At 42.5% G+C, this 15517-nt stretch overlaps 1 protein-coding gene across 1 annotated transcript in view; it reads right to left on the bottom strand.

Annotated features, from left to right (window-relative positions):
• SLC7A14 (solute carrier family 7 member 14) overlaps window positions 1-13251 on the bottom strand; it is a 36433-nt gene extending 23182 nt beyond the window's left edge. The window contains exon 1 of the mRNA XM_077826409.1: window positions 12951-13251. Within this exon, the coding sequence (XP_077682535.1) occupies window positions 12951-13251 (301 nt within the window). The remainder of the gene's footprint in view (window positions 1-12950) is intronic.
• Window positions 13252-15517: the final 2266 nt, after the last annotated feature.

Raw genomic sequence — 15517 nt, 5'->3', positions numbered from 1 at the left:
CTTGGCTTCACTCCCACTATGAGCATTAGGAGCCAGTGGCCATTGTGAAAGAAGACAGTTTTCTTTTCCACAGAAGAACATTATCTGTTAACAGAGGCTGAGGAACAATAAGCTTTCAGTTATGAAAAATAACTGACAAATGGCCATTAATCACAAAAAGCAAAAAATCTTCAAATGTAGCCAATGTAGGAGACTTCAGTGAGCTTTCACATATTCTTCAAGCTTCCCATATTATTGTTACATTAAGATCACTGAGGACCAAAAAGAGAGAGACCTGAAACATGGTGCTGAACTTTGTAAAGAACTCATTTAAAATTTGTAACTCTAAGATTTACTTCTAAATTCTTAGAACATTCATTCTGTACTTAGAGTAAGTGTTGTAATTTTAGGAGGGATATGCTGTATTCTTCATATTTAACAAACCAAGTTGTTGCTTTAAGTGTAAAATTCACCCCCCCTTAATTGTGTAACTGCCACCTGTGCTTTCATAATAATTGCAGTACCATGTTTTACTTGAGCAGTTTAACAAGTAAAACATGATGTATAGCCATTATTGAGCATTGTGTAGGAAAAGGTATTTAATGTTTTACCAGAAATTACTTTTTTTTGCAAATTCAAAACAATGTTTTGTTTTTAATCAGTTTGGGATCTGAAATGAATTTGTAATTTTATAAAGCCAAAGCTCTTATAATATGTGCAGCTTTTAAACATTCAGTGTGAACAGAAAACTCTTGAATCTTTAAGTTAAATGCAAGGCACTTGTTCTTGCTATTGGCGTTCTTGTATGTTTCATACGCTTTTAAACTTGAATAGATAATAGTGCTTTTGAAAATGGCACTTGGTTTTTCTGAAATGCAGGCCAAGTTGCAAGAACGAGAAACCCTAATCATCCATCCACATATAAAAAGTCATTATTCAAAGCTGATTAAAAATGCATGCAATCTGCAAACGTAAGACATTAACAGATTACTACATGCCTGAAAGGTTTATGAAACAGATGAGTTAATGGGGCAGGTATTCTGTTTCACTCTTTGATGGCTTTAAAAATCATAATCCTTCTTTGAGGTAAGCCAATGAAAAGACAACATTCAAAGAAGATTGTGCCAGTACGAGTATGTATCAATAGGAGTGATGACTTCTTAAGATGACTAGATTTGAGGTTTCAATTATTCCACTAGAGTTGCCACATGGAATGATGAGAGATTCTTCTATGCATTAGTTGTAGGCATCATAGATATACTGCCATTCATAAATACCCCCCCACACACAACTCATTGATTTCAGTGGGAGCAGGACTGGACCTATGTTTATAGTATATGATCTAGCGGATAAGGTACTGGAGTGGGATACAAGACCTGGCTTTGCCACTGGCTTTCTCGATGATCTTAGGAAATTACTTCACCGCTCTGTGCTTCAGTTTCTCTGTGCATAAAATGAGGCACATGATATATTTACCACCTTTATATGGGGCTCTGAAACCAGTGGAGGAAAAGAATTAACTTTCTATTCTGATTTTGTGCCTCTACCTTCTACTGGATAGAATTGGAACTGATCAAGCATGTATCAAAAGCCTGAGGCTGCCCTTGGCTTGAGAGGTAGAATCCTGTGCATTGAAGCAGAAGGGTCTGAGATCTAACTCTGGTGTGCAGCAGACTGGAAATGTCAAAGTCCTGATTGGGTTCATACAGAATGTCAGCTCTAGTAGGTGGATGAGGCAGCATTAGTGTGATCTGTTGGCTATTGCCAACCGCAAGAGATCAAAAAACATGAGTCAGGCCCCCTAAAGTCATGATTTAGCCCAAAGAATCAAGAATTTTTGTAAAGATCATACTTTTGGTCATTTGATTAGACTTTTTTAACCCCCCCCCCCCCATCCTCAGCATCTGTGTGACAATTAGTATTGCAGTATGGTCCCCTCTCCCTTTGTAGGCTGGGTGTGGCAGTTCTAGGGGCTCTTCATCCCCCTCTGCCCCATCCTAGGCAGATGTGGGAGGGGGGAGGAGCAGCTGAGCTGTCCTGTTCCTCAGAGGAGGGGCAGGAGCAGAGCTGTACTGGGCTCTTTGCTCCTTCTCCCTGTGAGAATGGTGAGCGAAGGGGAGCTGCCTGCTGGCTTCCAGCAAGGCTGAACTTATGAGATGCTCCACGCCCATCGCAGTCATCGCCAGAAGAGCTTCAGCACCCTCTGAAACCCTGTTACTCATGGAAAAAATCACAACAGTTGGTAATACTGTGTGTCACCCGATGCACAAATGGGCGTCGGCAGCCAAGTGGCTCATATGTTTGACCATATCTGAAATATATGAAAAATGATGGGGACCCCAATATGTGCATGACTCCAAACACACTCTTCTTGCCACTCGAATGTAGGATGTGAGCACTGGCAGTTCCAGAGGAAGTGGAACTAGTGCCCAGGGGAACCTTTGTAGTGGTGGCTGGAGTGGGGGGAACCAATTAAAATCTGCTGTGCTCCAGAAGAGGCTGCCTGCAATGGCTGATGTTTAAGGAGTGGCCTGACTGGGGACCATCTAATAAAATGGTTTCTAATAAGCTTCTTAAGAGAAGTGCTGTGCAAAAGTCCTTAACACCCACATCTGTTCTTTCCACTAGGAAAGAGCAATTATAAAAAATGTGCTCCTCTACAGGTTGTCCTGCCCCCCTTCCACTGATGCCATGGGAGATGTGTCAGTAGGCTTTCCTGCTGGCTCCCTCAGCAGATGGAGTGGGTGGGTTGGCCAACTCCAGAAGATCTTGGCAGGAAAGGATTCAAGCCATAGGCAACCCAGAAGACAGCAACAGGTAAGCGAAAGTCTCTGGGGCTTGGCGAGAAGATCAGGAGGGGAAGCAAAAAAATGAGGAAGCGAAATCGGGGGATGTCACCAGGTTTGTTAGGAATTATTGGGGTTCTTATCCCTCTAAGTCTCCCTCCCTGCTAAATCTCCCAGTGACTGTAAAGAGCTGAGAAGTCAAGTGACCCAAACATGCTACTTCAGCTTTGCAAAATCTATTGCAGGCAGAAGTGTTTTACATAGGAGCTGGGTCTGCCAGTTAAACATTGTGCAGTGTTCTCCTTCCCCCAATGTAAATCAAGAGTAACACTTCTGAAGCTAGTTGAATTACACTGGTGAAAAAATGGTGTATAAGGAGATTGGTTCCCCAACTTCCCCTAGTAGTGTTCTCTCATTGCACAGGAGGTCATGAAAGTTGTGTTTAGAAGCATTCTATCAGGACAACTTAAGCCGAACACTTCAGTTTTGTAAAATCCGGGTCTCATAACCTAATTTCTACAAATACATTAACGATTTTTTCAGTTTGTTTTTTTTATTGTACTTAACCTAGACATTGCAACATCTTTCTAATGCAGGAGAGCCAGAAAGTGAAACTGACTAGAAACAAAAATCCTTTTAGATCATGTGTTCCATAAATATACTCAACGAGAGGATCACTTATGCCCCAGTCCTCCAGACAGTTGGCATATGGTTAACTTTACTTGCGTTAATAGCCCCACTGAATTCAATAGGACTCTTAAAACTGATTCCCAAGTGTAAGCATTTGCAGGATTGGAGCCTTGTTGTTTGGCTTTTTGTAAATCAAAACAAAATTACTCTGTTACTAAAATAAAAACTGCTCTTTGCAAAACACCTCCCTGAAAGCAACCTAGTATCTCCATTAGATGCTGTTTCCCTTCTCATTGCTAAACAAGGTTCTGAGGGTTCCCAGTACTGGTGGATTAAAGACTTTCCACAAATCCAATTATTTTGCTCCTAAGCCATTTTGTGTACGTGGCAGGAATACAGTACTTTGTTTAGTGACATAGGAAACATTCATGCAGACAAAGCCTTGCTCCAAATTTGTAAATGCTCCAAATGTTTGCAAACAGAAGACACGGTACATCTCCCTGCAATATTTCTTTGAATTCTGAATTACATTTTTTCCAATGGGGAGTGATTGCTGGCTTTCTACAGAAAACCAACCCACAAAACAACTGGTTGGGAGAACAATCTTTTTCACAGAAGACTATTTTTCTTCCAGACATTTTTTCTTTTCCCCTTGAATCTCAGCTGCAGCTTGTAATTAGTATAACAATCATTACACTGGTATAATTATATGGTTACTGATATTATTCAGGAGCAAATAAATACAGCTGAGTGGTTCTGGTTTTCAGCAGACAGGCTATTTAAATAAATTGTATAGCTTTATTTTAAACCTCCATTCTTTGACTTCTTGTTTGGGCTAAACCTTACATTGAGCATCAGAGGTACCTGGCCTTGCAGTAAACAGTGGCTCAGGGTGGATCTGAGTGCCTTGAGTAACAGATAGCATCCTGCTTTGAGATGTTGAGGACAGGATGTGTCTGGCACAGGTGACTTCCTGCTTTTCAGCACAGAATGGCTCAGGGATGGGTTGTCTCAGGACTCAGCTAAGGTGCTATCCTGCTTCTGAGTTGGAGCTGTTTGACACACTGCTTCTGTTGCTAGCAATTCCATGTGGCTGCCGGAAACAAACACGTGTTTAGCTGGCTTGTGGGCTAGACAAGTAGATGATGCTCATGGATCCTGCTGCCTTTGAAATGTGTTGTCCGCCTTCCTTGCTTTGATATGGGGGATGGCCTGAGTCAAACAGTCATTCAGATCTAAGCACTTTGAAGAAGTCACCAGATAGCATCCTCAACCTGAAGAATGTCAGGGGATTTACTGTACAGCTTCCTGGGTGGTTGGGATATGTTTATAAGCTATAAGTGAGGACATAGGGATAGCCACTCATCATGATTTACAAGGGGAGGCTGAGGGAACTGGGATTATTTAGTCTGCAGAAGAGTGAGGGGGGATTTGATAGCAGCCTTCAACTACCTGAAGGAGGTTCCAAAGAGGATGGAGCTCAGCTGTTCTCCGTGGTGGCAGATGACAGAACAAGGAGCAATGGTCTCAAGTTGCAGTGGGGGAGGTCTAGGTTGGATATTAAGAAACACTATTTCACTAGGAGCGTGGTGAAGCACTGGAATGGGTTACCTAGGAAGGTGGTGGAATCTCCATCCTTAGAGGTTTTTAAGGCCCAACTTGACAAAGCCTTGGCTGGGATGATTTAGTCGGTGTCGGTCCCGCGTTGAGCAGGCGGTTGGACTAGATGACCTCCTGAGGTCTCTTCCAACTCTAATATTCTATGATCAGCTATCCCACCACTCTGCATGACAAAAGATGCATCATAACTGAGACTTACCTGATTTTAATTGGTATGGATGCTGAGAGCTGAATGCTCAAAAGGAATTAGGCTCCTAATTTCTATTTAAAGTTCAGAACCTTGCTTATTAGAAGGTGGTAGCCTCTGGCGCTAGTTAAGGGGTGTGTGCACACACTTTCTGGTGGTGTCCATACTAGCAGATTTTATATACACATGAATCCCGTAGAACCTATTACTGGTTCAGCAGATCCCATGTTAACATTGGTGAGAGCCCTAGGAGTAGAAGAGGTTCCTGGCTTCCATGAGACAGTGGCAAAAAATCTACGCCCTGTGTATACACCAGTATTTATCTGGTTGCTGCCCTCAGTGCAACTGCACTATTGCTGATGGTGGCTGTGATGTGAGCACTAATTTTTCCAGTGTACAGAGAGCCTGAGACAAACTCATTAGCTCTGAGGCCAGGCGCTGACTACTTTTGATATGAAGAAAGCGATGTTTTGGACAGTGCTGGACACATGAACGCTTTTAGAACTTCTGCTTTTGCTCACCTGACAGTTACTCCTCTTGACAAATGGGAAGACCAGCCACAGACACTCATGGTTCAGTATGAATTTATTACCAGCAGCGATGGAGGAAGCACTGAAGTATTTATGCTACCATATTTGTTTTGTAATTGGTATGTCTTTTAGCAAGCAAGTGCAATCCTGGTACATATGGCTGGCTATACACTTAAATCCTGCTGTAAAGATCCATTCGAGCAACTCCTAACTTACTCCTATCCAAATGGTCACTGCACTCTGATTCCCAAGAGGGAACTCTATAAATAAGAAATGCATCGAAGAGATCTCCATCCTGCAAAGACAGGACAAGTGTTGCTAGGCATATTAATACCAATGCAGATCCGTCAGATAACTGGCTCTAACAGCTGCAGGTAAAGCATGATACAGCCTAAGTGGGACTCGGAAGTATGAAACTCTTCCTTACTTCTGAATGCAGCAGAGTACCCAGCTGTGTTGAGCCAACACTGGCTGTTAGAAGTCTTTGCATGATGCAACTTTATGATGGGTTTGCTTTTATGGGGGTATTGGGTAGGAACCTGCATAGTGGAGGAAGGACTTTAATATGGCACAGTGACTGCAGATACAATTAAATCTCACTCAGTTTTTAAAAAACTAAGGCCTTAAAAAACAAAACCAAAAAAACCCCAATTATTCTCCAAGTGCAACTGAACTCTGAGCTAAATTCTACTCTCCCTTATATTCTCCACTCAAGTTCACAGGAGTTACACCAGTGTAACAGAGAGAAGTTTCACCCTACATTGTAAGGTGTTCCTAGAACCACCAGAGAGGAATAACAGACCTGGGTTCTGGCTTCTTAGCATCATTAGAACCAAGTTCTACTCTGTCCCTCTGGTTTAAATCCACAGTAACACAGGTGGTGATACATTTACTTCTAATGTACTTACCAGTCAGTGTGGGGTCGTCTTTTGTATAAGCAAAAGGCTGAACCATTTGCTCTAGCAGGCTTTGCAAACTAAGGGGTTGTCTACACTAGGGATTGTTGCACAAGTGCCGCTGCACTAATATAGATGCCTAGTGTAGGTGCGCTGCATTGATGAAAAATAGGCCTTGCAGGGGTGCGATTTATTTTAGTGAGGGAGAACCTGCACCTTTTGTCGCAGGACTGGCTTGTAACTTGAGTTACTGTTGGTTATAGGAAGCCATTTAGCATCTGTTGGAAACAAATACACTCAACCCAGCAGGAAGCAGCCTGCTGACTAGAGGATGAAATACTAGAATCATAGAATCTCATTGCTGAGCCAGCTGATCCACTTCACTAGCACATACCATATTTGGGAAGTGCCTTGAGGTCCCTGGATAATACTGCTATATATGGGCAAAATATTACTACTATTTATCTGTCACCCATGAACATTAGGAGTTCTGCTAGATGGGACTGGGTTCAAAACCAAATCAGTCCTCTATCTAGAGAGACCTCAACCAAATCCCTTGTATTTGATCTGACCAGCCTCCGCTTTTGGAAAAGTTCAGATTCTACCACTTTGAAGCTGAACCAATGACTTTGTATCAAGTGGAACTACACTGATTATGGAAGAATTCAGGGACTTTAGAAGGGCGCTAAAGAAGAGGAAAGTCCATGAGATATTTTCAGAGATCCTTCCAGTCCCATGAACAAGAGAGGAAAGCAGAAAATACTGGAGATGAACCATTGGCTGTATGACTGGCGTAAAGCAGAAGGTTTTGGTTTTGTGGTGCATTAGGCCCTTTTCCAATGGGAGAGAAGGCTTTTTTTTTTAACCTGCACCTTGTAAGTAGGGAGTGGGTAATCTTCTCAGAGGGAGAGTAGCAGGGGCAGCCAGAAGGGTATTAAACTAACAATACCCATGGAGGGTGTGAAGAAGACAAATGCAGTTCAAACTCAGCATGTTCCAGACAAACTGATTCAATGTGACAGAATGTGAAAAGTTTCAGTTGCTTATTCACCACTGCTAGGAGACTTGGTAACAAGCAAGAAGAGTGGACCATTTCACTGAGAAGAAATCTGAGATGACTGGCATTACTTAAACCTGGTGGGACAATTTGCATGATTGAAATGTTAAAATCATTGGTTATAACCAGTCCAGGAAGGATAGAGTGCATGGGTGGGGGGGCACTCTGCATTAGAGTACCTCTTCTAGAGTTTCTGATAACTCAAAAGTGCAGGATCTTGAATGCATATGGATCAATGTACTGACTAACAAAGCCCAGGAGGAGTACTGATGGCAGTTTGCTACAGATCATCTAATCAAGCTGGAGAACAGGATAAGTTACTACTTGGACATCTGTCCATAAGGTGTGGAAAGATACTGTTATTGGGGGGGGGGGGGGGGGGCTTCAGTTTAGGAGACATATGCTGGGGCCCTCATACAGACCATAGTAAAATATCAGATTTTTAAAAGTATCATTTTCTAGCATAAAAGGTTTTATACCCAACATGAGGTAACTATTTTAGACCTTATGATGGATAAAGATGAATTTATCACTGGATTGGAAGTTAGTGGCTGCTTAACATGACATTCAATAAGGGCAAAGAGCAGTCAGTTCCAACAGTAATATATTTGGTGCATCAAAAAGGGTTAACCTCTCAAAGCAGAGGAAAAATTTCAACAGAAAATGAACAAAAATTGGCAGCTCTTTAAAGAGTTGTAGATGGTCAAAAAGCCACAATTTCTAAATCACAAAGGACAACTTTGGCTTAAACCCTATCTTGATTCAGTAGTGAAGTGAAGCAGCAATTGAAGGCAGCAATTAGAAAAAAGTAATCTCTATTTTCCCCCTTTGTTATATAGCAGTTGATATAAATTTCAAGTTAAGCATAGAAAGTTGTTAAGGGAAGCTAAAGACATCTGGGGCGGGGGAGGGGGGGGGGGAGGAATCTATGGTTAGCATGGCTAAGGACAAGAAGAAAGCTTATGTATATTGGTAATAAAAAATCCTAGCAATGGTATAGGCCTTATATTGGATTGAAATGACACAATTAATGATGCAGAAAAGACAGCAGTGTTTAATGTTTCTGTTCTGCATTTGGAAAGAAGCAGGAATGTTGTATTTGTATCATATGAGGATGATGAAGTACATGCCAGTCAACTGGTAACCAAGGAGGGTGTTAGACACCTACATTAAACATTTTAAAATCAACATGTCCAGACAACTTGTGCCAAAGAGTCCTAAAAGAGTTAGCCAAGAGTTATGACCTACTGATAACTTTCCCAATATTCCAAGATTTAGTCAAAGTTCCAGAAGACTGGAGGAGTGGTAATATTCAAAAAGGGCAAGCAAGATCACCGAGGTAACTATAGCCCATTTAACCTGACATCAATTCTGGATAAAATAATGGAACAACTGATATTGGATTCAGTTAATAAAGGATAGGAATATAAATAGTTCACTGAAAATTAAACACAAATGTCTGAGTGCAGTACCTTATACATTTAGAGCACTGCTAAATGTTAAGTGAAAACTGAACCAAAATAACCAGCTACATGTACAGCCCTTTCTAGCTCCTTTGCCCTGATGCAGTTTTACTTTCCAAGTTTGTGTTGCTGTTATAAATAACAGAACTGTCAACAATCAAACAAGGAAATGGCTGAAGAGACTATCAAAATATATTCATATTAAGAAAATGTTTTCCCAGGGCTACAAAAGCAACTCAAGAAGAACAGTAAATATGGCAGACTACATGCAAGTAATATTAAGGTTGAGACATAGTCCCCCAGAAAGTTGCAAGATGCTGCACTCTTGTACCTAGGGGAGAAAACCCACTTTGAAGCAAGCATTGCTTTCACTCTCCAAATAGACTTATTTCAAGCTCTCCAGGCTTTTAAGTTTACTGTGGCTGAGGCAGCATAATTGAACAAGTCTGAAGAAGAAAATGTGGACGTCAGGAAATAATAAAAATGTCAAATTCTAGCTGCTATCTCTGAGAAAAATAGGTAGTAAGCTTGTTGTTTTGTTGTGGATGGGGGAATTGGAGTCTTGTTTGATCTCAGATAAACATTCAGATCTTCCAAGCAAAAAGCCTGCATTTAATAATGTCTAGTTTTATATTTGTTCTGGAATCCCACCATTTATTTATTTATTTATTTGGTCTCCGCTTTCTATTTTTAAGGGAAGGAGAAATGCTAACTTCCAGAAAGCACTGCACTTGAATGGAAAGCTTTTATTCACGTTAGTATCTTGTAACTTTTTGTCAGCAGACAGGGAGATAATAGAAATGAAATCTGCATTGATGGTATATGTGAAATGAGATGGCTGACTTCAGTGCAGTTTCTAGTGGGACAGAGTCACAAATATCTTCACAGCAAAGGGCCTTAAGGCTAGACTTTCAAAAGAGGTCAGCAGGGTGGGTGCTGAGCTCTTGAAAAATCTAGCTTCAACTATGGATATAAGGCAGCGGTGGGCAAACTATGGGCTGCAGGCCACATCTGGCCCATGGGACTGTCTTGCCTGGCCCTTGAGCTCCTGGCTGGGGAGGCTAGCCCCCGGCCCCTCCTCTGCTGTCCCCCCTTCCCCACAGCCACGCCATGGCACGGGCAACGTGGCTGGCTCTGGCCAGGCAGTGCGGCTGCCAGTCCTGCTGCTCTGAGTGACATGGTAAGGGGGCGGGGAGTGGGGGGATTGGATAATGGGCAGAGGGTTCCAGGGGGCGGTCAGGGAGCAGGGGATGGTTGGATGGGGCAGAGGTTCTGGGTGGTGGTGGTCAGGGGACTGGGAACAGGGTGGTTGGATAGATGTGGGTGTCCCAGGGGGCCTGGCAGGGGTGTGGATAGGTGTCGGGACAGTCAGCGATTAGGGGTGGAGGGTCCCAGGAGGTGACGTTCAGGGGACAAGGATCAGGGTGGGGTTGGATGGGTCGGGGACTCCGAGGGGGGCAGTCAGGGGGTAGGAAATGGGAGGGGGTGGATGGGGGTGGGGGCCACACTGTTTGGGGAGGCACAGCCTTCCCTACCCGGCCCTCCATACAGTTTCACAACCCCGATGTGACCCTCGAACCAAAAAGTTTGCCCACCCCTGATATAAGGCATTTGAAAATCTGTTCCCTACAGGGCCTGCTTGTTAGTCTCAGTATTAAGGCCAAGGAATGGATGAAGTATGAAAACTAAGGAAAAAGGGCACTTACAGGGGTAGTGCTGGTGAGGACTGATATACATTGGCAGACACAGTGATGGGGGATATTGCAGGAAGTACCCATGTGGCTGTCCTTCAGTCTCAGGCCTGCCAAGCTGACACCCTTCACAAACAGTAAATCCACACTCACAATTTAATACTGATATTGTTGTTACATTTCCATGACCAATAAGAGTTCAATTTGTGGTTCTTATTTGGGGGGGGGGTGGGGTATGTGCATGTGTCCACAACACTCCCCCCTGCAAGATGAAATTGTATCTGCTAAGTGCGCATAATTGTTGCCTGCTTGAGTTAGACTCCCAAGGGGGACTTAAGTATTGCAATGCCTAGCTTTTAGGTACCCAACGCTTGTTGGCATTCATCACCCCAAGTTAGGCACCCAGGCTCTCCGTATGCTCTGTGTGTCTAAAAAAGAGACTCTCCAAAGCTAGCAGGCTGAGTATGGCTAGCTTGGGCAGCTCCTTAAAGAAATACTGAGAGAGGTGCAGCCAAAGCCCCACTCCTGAAAAGGATTTAGTCTCCTCCATCTGGCCCAAATTTAGATGCTATCTCTAGTCAGGGTTCACAGCTGTGAGTCCTCATCTAGAGCTAGACATGGAAGTAAGGCTGTAGAGGCCTGTGAGTTCAAGTGTAATTTACATACCCTGGTGTAAATCAGCAGTAAATCTGTTATTGTGGATTTTAACCAGGGTGACAGAGAGTAAAACTTTGCTGTAATGTTAAGAAACCAGAACTCAAATCTGCTGCTACTCTATAATGGTTCCAGGAATACCTGACAACATAGGGTGAAGTTCTCTCTCTAACATTGGTGTAATACCCGTGGCCTCCAGTGGGAGCTGCTGTCTTATAAGGAAGAGGAAAACTTAGCTCAATGTGTAGTTGTAATGGAAGAGAATAAAGCTATTACTATATTTTCTAAGGCTTTAGTTTTAAAACCTCAGTGAGATCACTTTTTAATATGACAGTAACTGTAAATACAATAAGCCTTGGCCACTTCTTGCCATTTTTAACGCAACACCCATATAAAAACAAACTCATCAATATCCAATTCTGCTATTTAATGCAGAGACTTCTCTTAACAGCAAGTGTTAAAACATCTTTACAGTTCAGTGGTAGTGAACAGACAAGGACAAATGCCAAAAATAATGAGATCATGTGGAAAGCACAGATCAATCCATATACTTGGCTGGATTCATTCACTTCATTCTCTTCCTCCTTGGAAGTATCCAGCCTTCTTTGGAAGTGTTTAAATGACTTATTACGGGTTTGTTTCTGCTTTGTCATTAGTCGGTGCTTGGTTTATGAATTATGACATGTAAAATTCCAGCTGGTCTTTTAAATGTAATGGCTGAGGACTTCAAGTCTACTGTACATACAGGCCACCAGCCACGTATCAAAAGGGAACTAAGGTTGGTCACTACCATCTTATTCAGGATATAACCCAGCAACCTAGAGATTAGATGAGGCTGTCTCTTCCTAGCAATTCCCCTAGCTCTTCAGCCACTCTAAAATACTTTCAGCTTGAAAGTCTGTTTTTGTTACAGAAAAAGCCTAAACATAAGGGTTAGTATTTATTTTCATGTGGTTCTTGTCCCACACATGGGGAGACAATGGATGTTTTTGGTCAGATTTTCAGAGGTGTATGCCTAAGTTGCATGCATACCTGAGATAAATGGGTATGCAGACACATACCAAACAACCCATAGGCTTGTGCAGTTGCCAAGATGGGCCCATGCTCCTAGCAACTGTACGACAAATGCATAGAAAGGGTTCTCCCCCGACATGAATTCTGACAATCTGGATCTTTATCTCTTGGTGACCTGATCCTACAAGGTGAGATGGATGCCCTAATTTGCCAGTGGCTTCAGTGAGAGTTATCTATGCTCAGCACTTTGCAAGCTTAGACCCTCTGTTAAAAATAATTGCACCCTTAATGCGGAAGGCAAAACATGCACCATTAAATTAGGGGATCAGCTCTCCCTGACTGACTTCAATGGGACTACACACAGGAGTAAGGGTTGCAGGATAAGGTCCTAAGTAGAAGCCACCATTTATTTTTATCTCTTACAACTGATCTGAATGACTCACCTGACAAAATGGAGGCAACTGCTGCAATGATGAAGGAAACAATGACCCCAGGCCCAGCCATCTCCTTAGCAACCAGCCCAGACACTACATACATTCCAGTGCCAACACAGCTTCCAACTCCGAGGGAAACCAGGTCCATTGTAGTGAGCACCTGGGCCAGCTTGGTCCCATGAGAGGTGGTGGTGCCCGTCCCCTCCAGCATTGACTCCACAGGTTTGGTGCGCAGGATCCTGGAGTGCATGGCGTTCCATGTGGCACCCCACTGGATCCTCCTGGGGTCCAAATAGGAGAAGAAGCTCATTGTAATGGTGTGGTATTGAGACAAGATAGACTTCAGCAGGGTTCAACAACAAACTTCAACAGCATCAACTTCGGCTAATACCAGCCCTTTTCAGAGAAGGTGTAGCACAACTCGAAACGACATTCTTGCATACAAAGCTTAGTTTGCTTTTTGGGTCTGTAAAAGAGAAGAAACATGTACTCGCACTAAAGTTTAGGGGAGCTCCTAGAAAAACGATAGGATCAGCCTTCTCTAGGAGTCAGATTGGGATTCAAGAAATTGTAGTTCAACTGGAAGCTGTGCTATAGATTTCCTCTGTGACCTGGGGAAAGTCATTTAGAGGGGGAATTTCAGAAGTGCTCAGTGTTGGCCTAACTGCTCCCATGGAACTCACTGGGAGTTTTACAATTCACTTTCATGGGAGCAGAGTTAAACCAACACTGAGCATTTCTACAAATCCCACCCTTAATGCCTCTGTGTTGGTTTCCCTAATTGTAAAATGGGGACAATACCACTCCCTTTATCTGCCCTGTCTATTTAGATTGTACACTCTTACTGTGTATTTGCAAAGCACCTAATGCAATGGGGCACTGATCTCATTTGGGACCTCTAACTACAACTGCAATACACACTAGTCAGTGCCTGAGAATATATTTTGTGGACCGCTGCCTTCCAGTGGATGGAAAAAGAACTGCTCAGCTATGTTTCCTAGATCCAATTCTGCTAATAGAGAGTCTCTCTTAGCTCAAGAGGTAGAGGCCTGTGCTTTTGCAGCAGGTGTTTTCATCCATGTAGTCACTGTGAAAATTCCTAGCAGCCACAGAATGGAGCTAAGTGATAACCGAGCATATGTAGCTGGCTATGGATTTGGTACACCATGCACCAGGTGGTGAAGAGGATTAATAAATGCTGCAGCTGAACATTATGATGTTGTGTCTTTGGTCATCTCATGGGGTGCGATTCAATATCGTGTGCTCATGACCCTGTAAGACTAGAGATGGCCAGTAGGTGTCTTTGCTCCACGTATGCCATATTTTATACTGATATATGTGACTGGCTGAAGCTTAGTAATGTGTCTGAGCCTTAAATGGACAGAACATGAGTTTGTTTTCCATAAAATAAAGACCTGTTCCTAGAAATTGGACCGCTATCCAGGCATGAGCATTCTTGCTTGGTCAGCTTCACTCAGATTTGCCTGCTGCGGCATCTTTACTGAGCCTAAGAAGAAAATATTTTAAGTGGACACTGCTGGATCAGCTTAGGCCCAAAATTTAAGTTTTGTAAAAACAAGTTTTTACAAAACCTGTCACTTAAAAACCTCTTCCTGAAACAGTTTATTTTTTAAAAGGGATAGTGTTCTCTTCCAAACCCAAAGATTGCAGCATCCTGCATATGGGACTCTGCAAATGAAACTGAGTATAAACAAAAGTGAAATTAACTAGACTAGTTCTGATGTGCAGCCTGAGAGTAAGCAAAGAGCACCAATGATGGCTAATGACATTTTTAAAACTGCGCAGTGTTGCCAACCTCAGGTGCTCAAAACTCATGAGTCAGGCTTCTAGTTTCTGAGCCTCAGGTTGCAATTTAAAGCTCTTTCCCAAAACTGTGTGTGTAAAAGCTGAGATTCTCATGCAATCTCAATTCTAAAAGCTCAGACTTCCAGAAAAACACCACAAGTCACGAAGCTTATGATAAAATTGTGAGTGTTGGCAACTAGGTTTAGTGATCTAAGGTGTTGTTGGAAATCTTTTTATAAATATGAATTTTAACGTGATAGTGTCCTTAAATGTGCTCAGGAGACAAGGCAATTGTGTTTTCTTCTACATATCCAAAATAAACTTTTTCTTTAGACAGCCTATTTAATAACACCACATGGCTTATTTAATAAACATAACCCAGCATTCATTTTATTTTTTGGTTGATCTAAATTCAGAATTTCCTCAAATTTTCCCTCTAGCAATAGTGACCTGAAAAGAACTCTCTACACAATCTAAGTAAATTAGATTTAAAAAATCACCCCTCCCACACTTGAAGAAATTTTGTCTTTTGGGATGGGAGTTAAAATTGAGGTTCTGGCCCTGGTCATTAAAGAAGTTGTCGCTACTCTGTGTGGGCCAGATTCCAGGCTAGGTAATTACATTCTATCTGAATTCCCCCTTCAGTTTCTGTTGGAAATGACGGGACAGTGCCTCAACTGGTGTAAGTCAGCATGGCTCCATTGACTTCACTGAAGCTAGACTGAATCCACCAGCTGAGGATCAGACATAATCTTCTTCTTTCCTTGTTG

This window comes from Eretmochelys imbricata, chromosome 9 (assembly GCF_965152235.1).
Source record: "Eretmochelys imbricata isolate rEreImb1 chromosome 9, rEreImb1.hap1, whole genome shotgun sequence".
Classification (NCBI taxonomy): Eukaryota; Metazoa; Chordata; order Testudines; family Cheloniidae; genus Eretmochelys; species Eretmochelys imbricata.
This window is presented reverse-complemented; position numbering and strand designations above follow the sequence as displayed.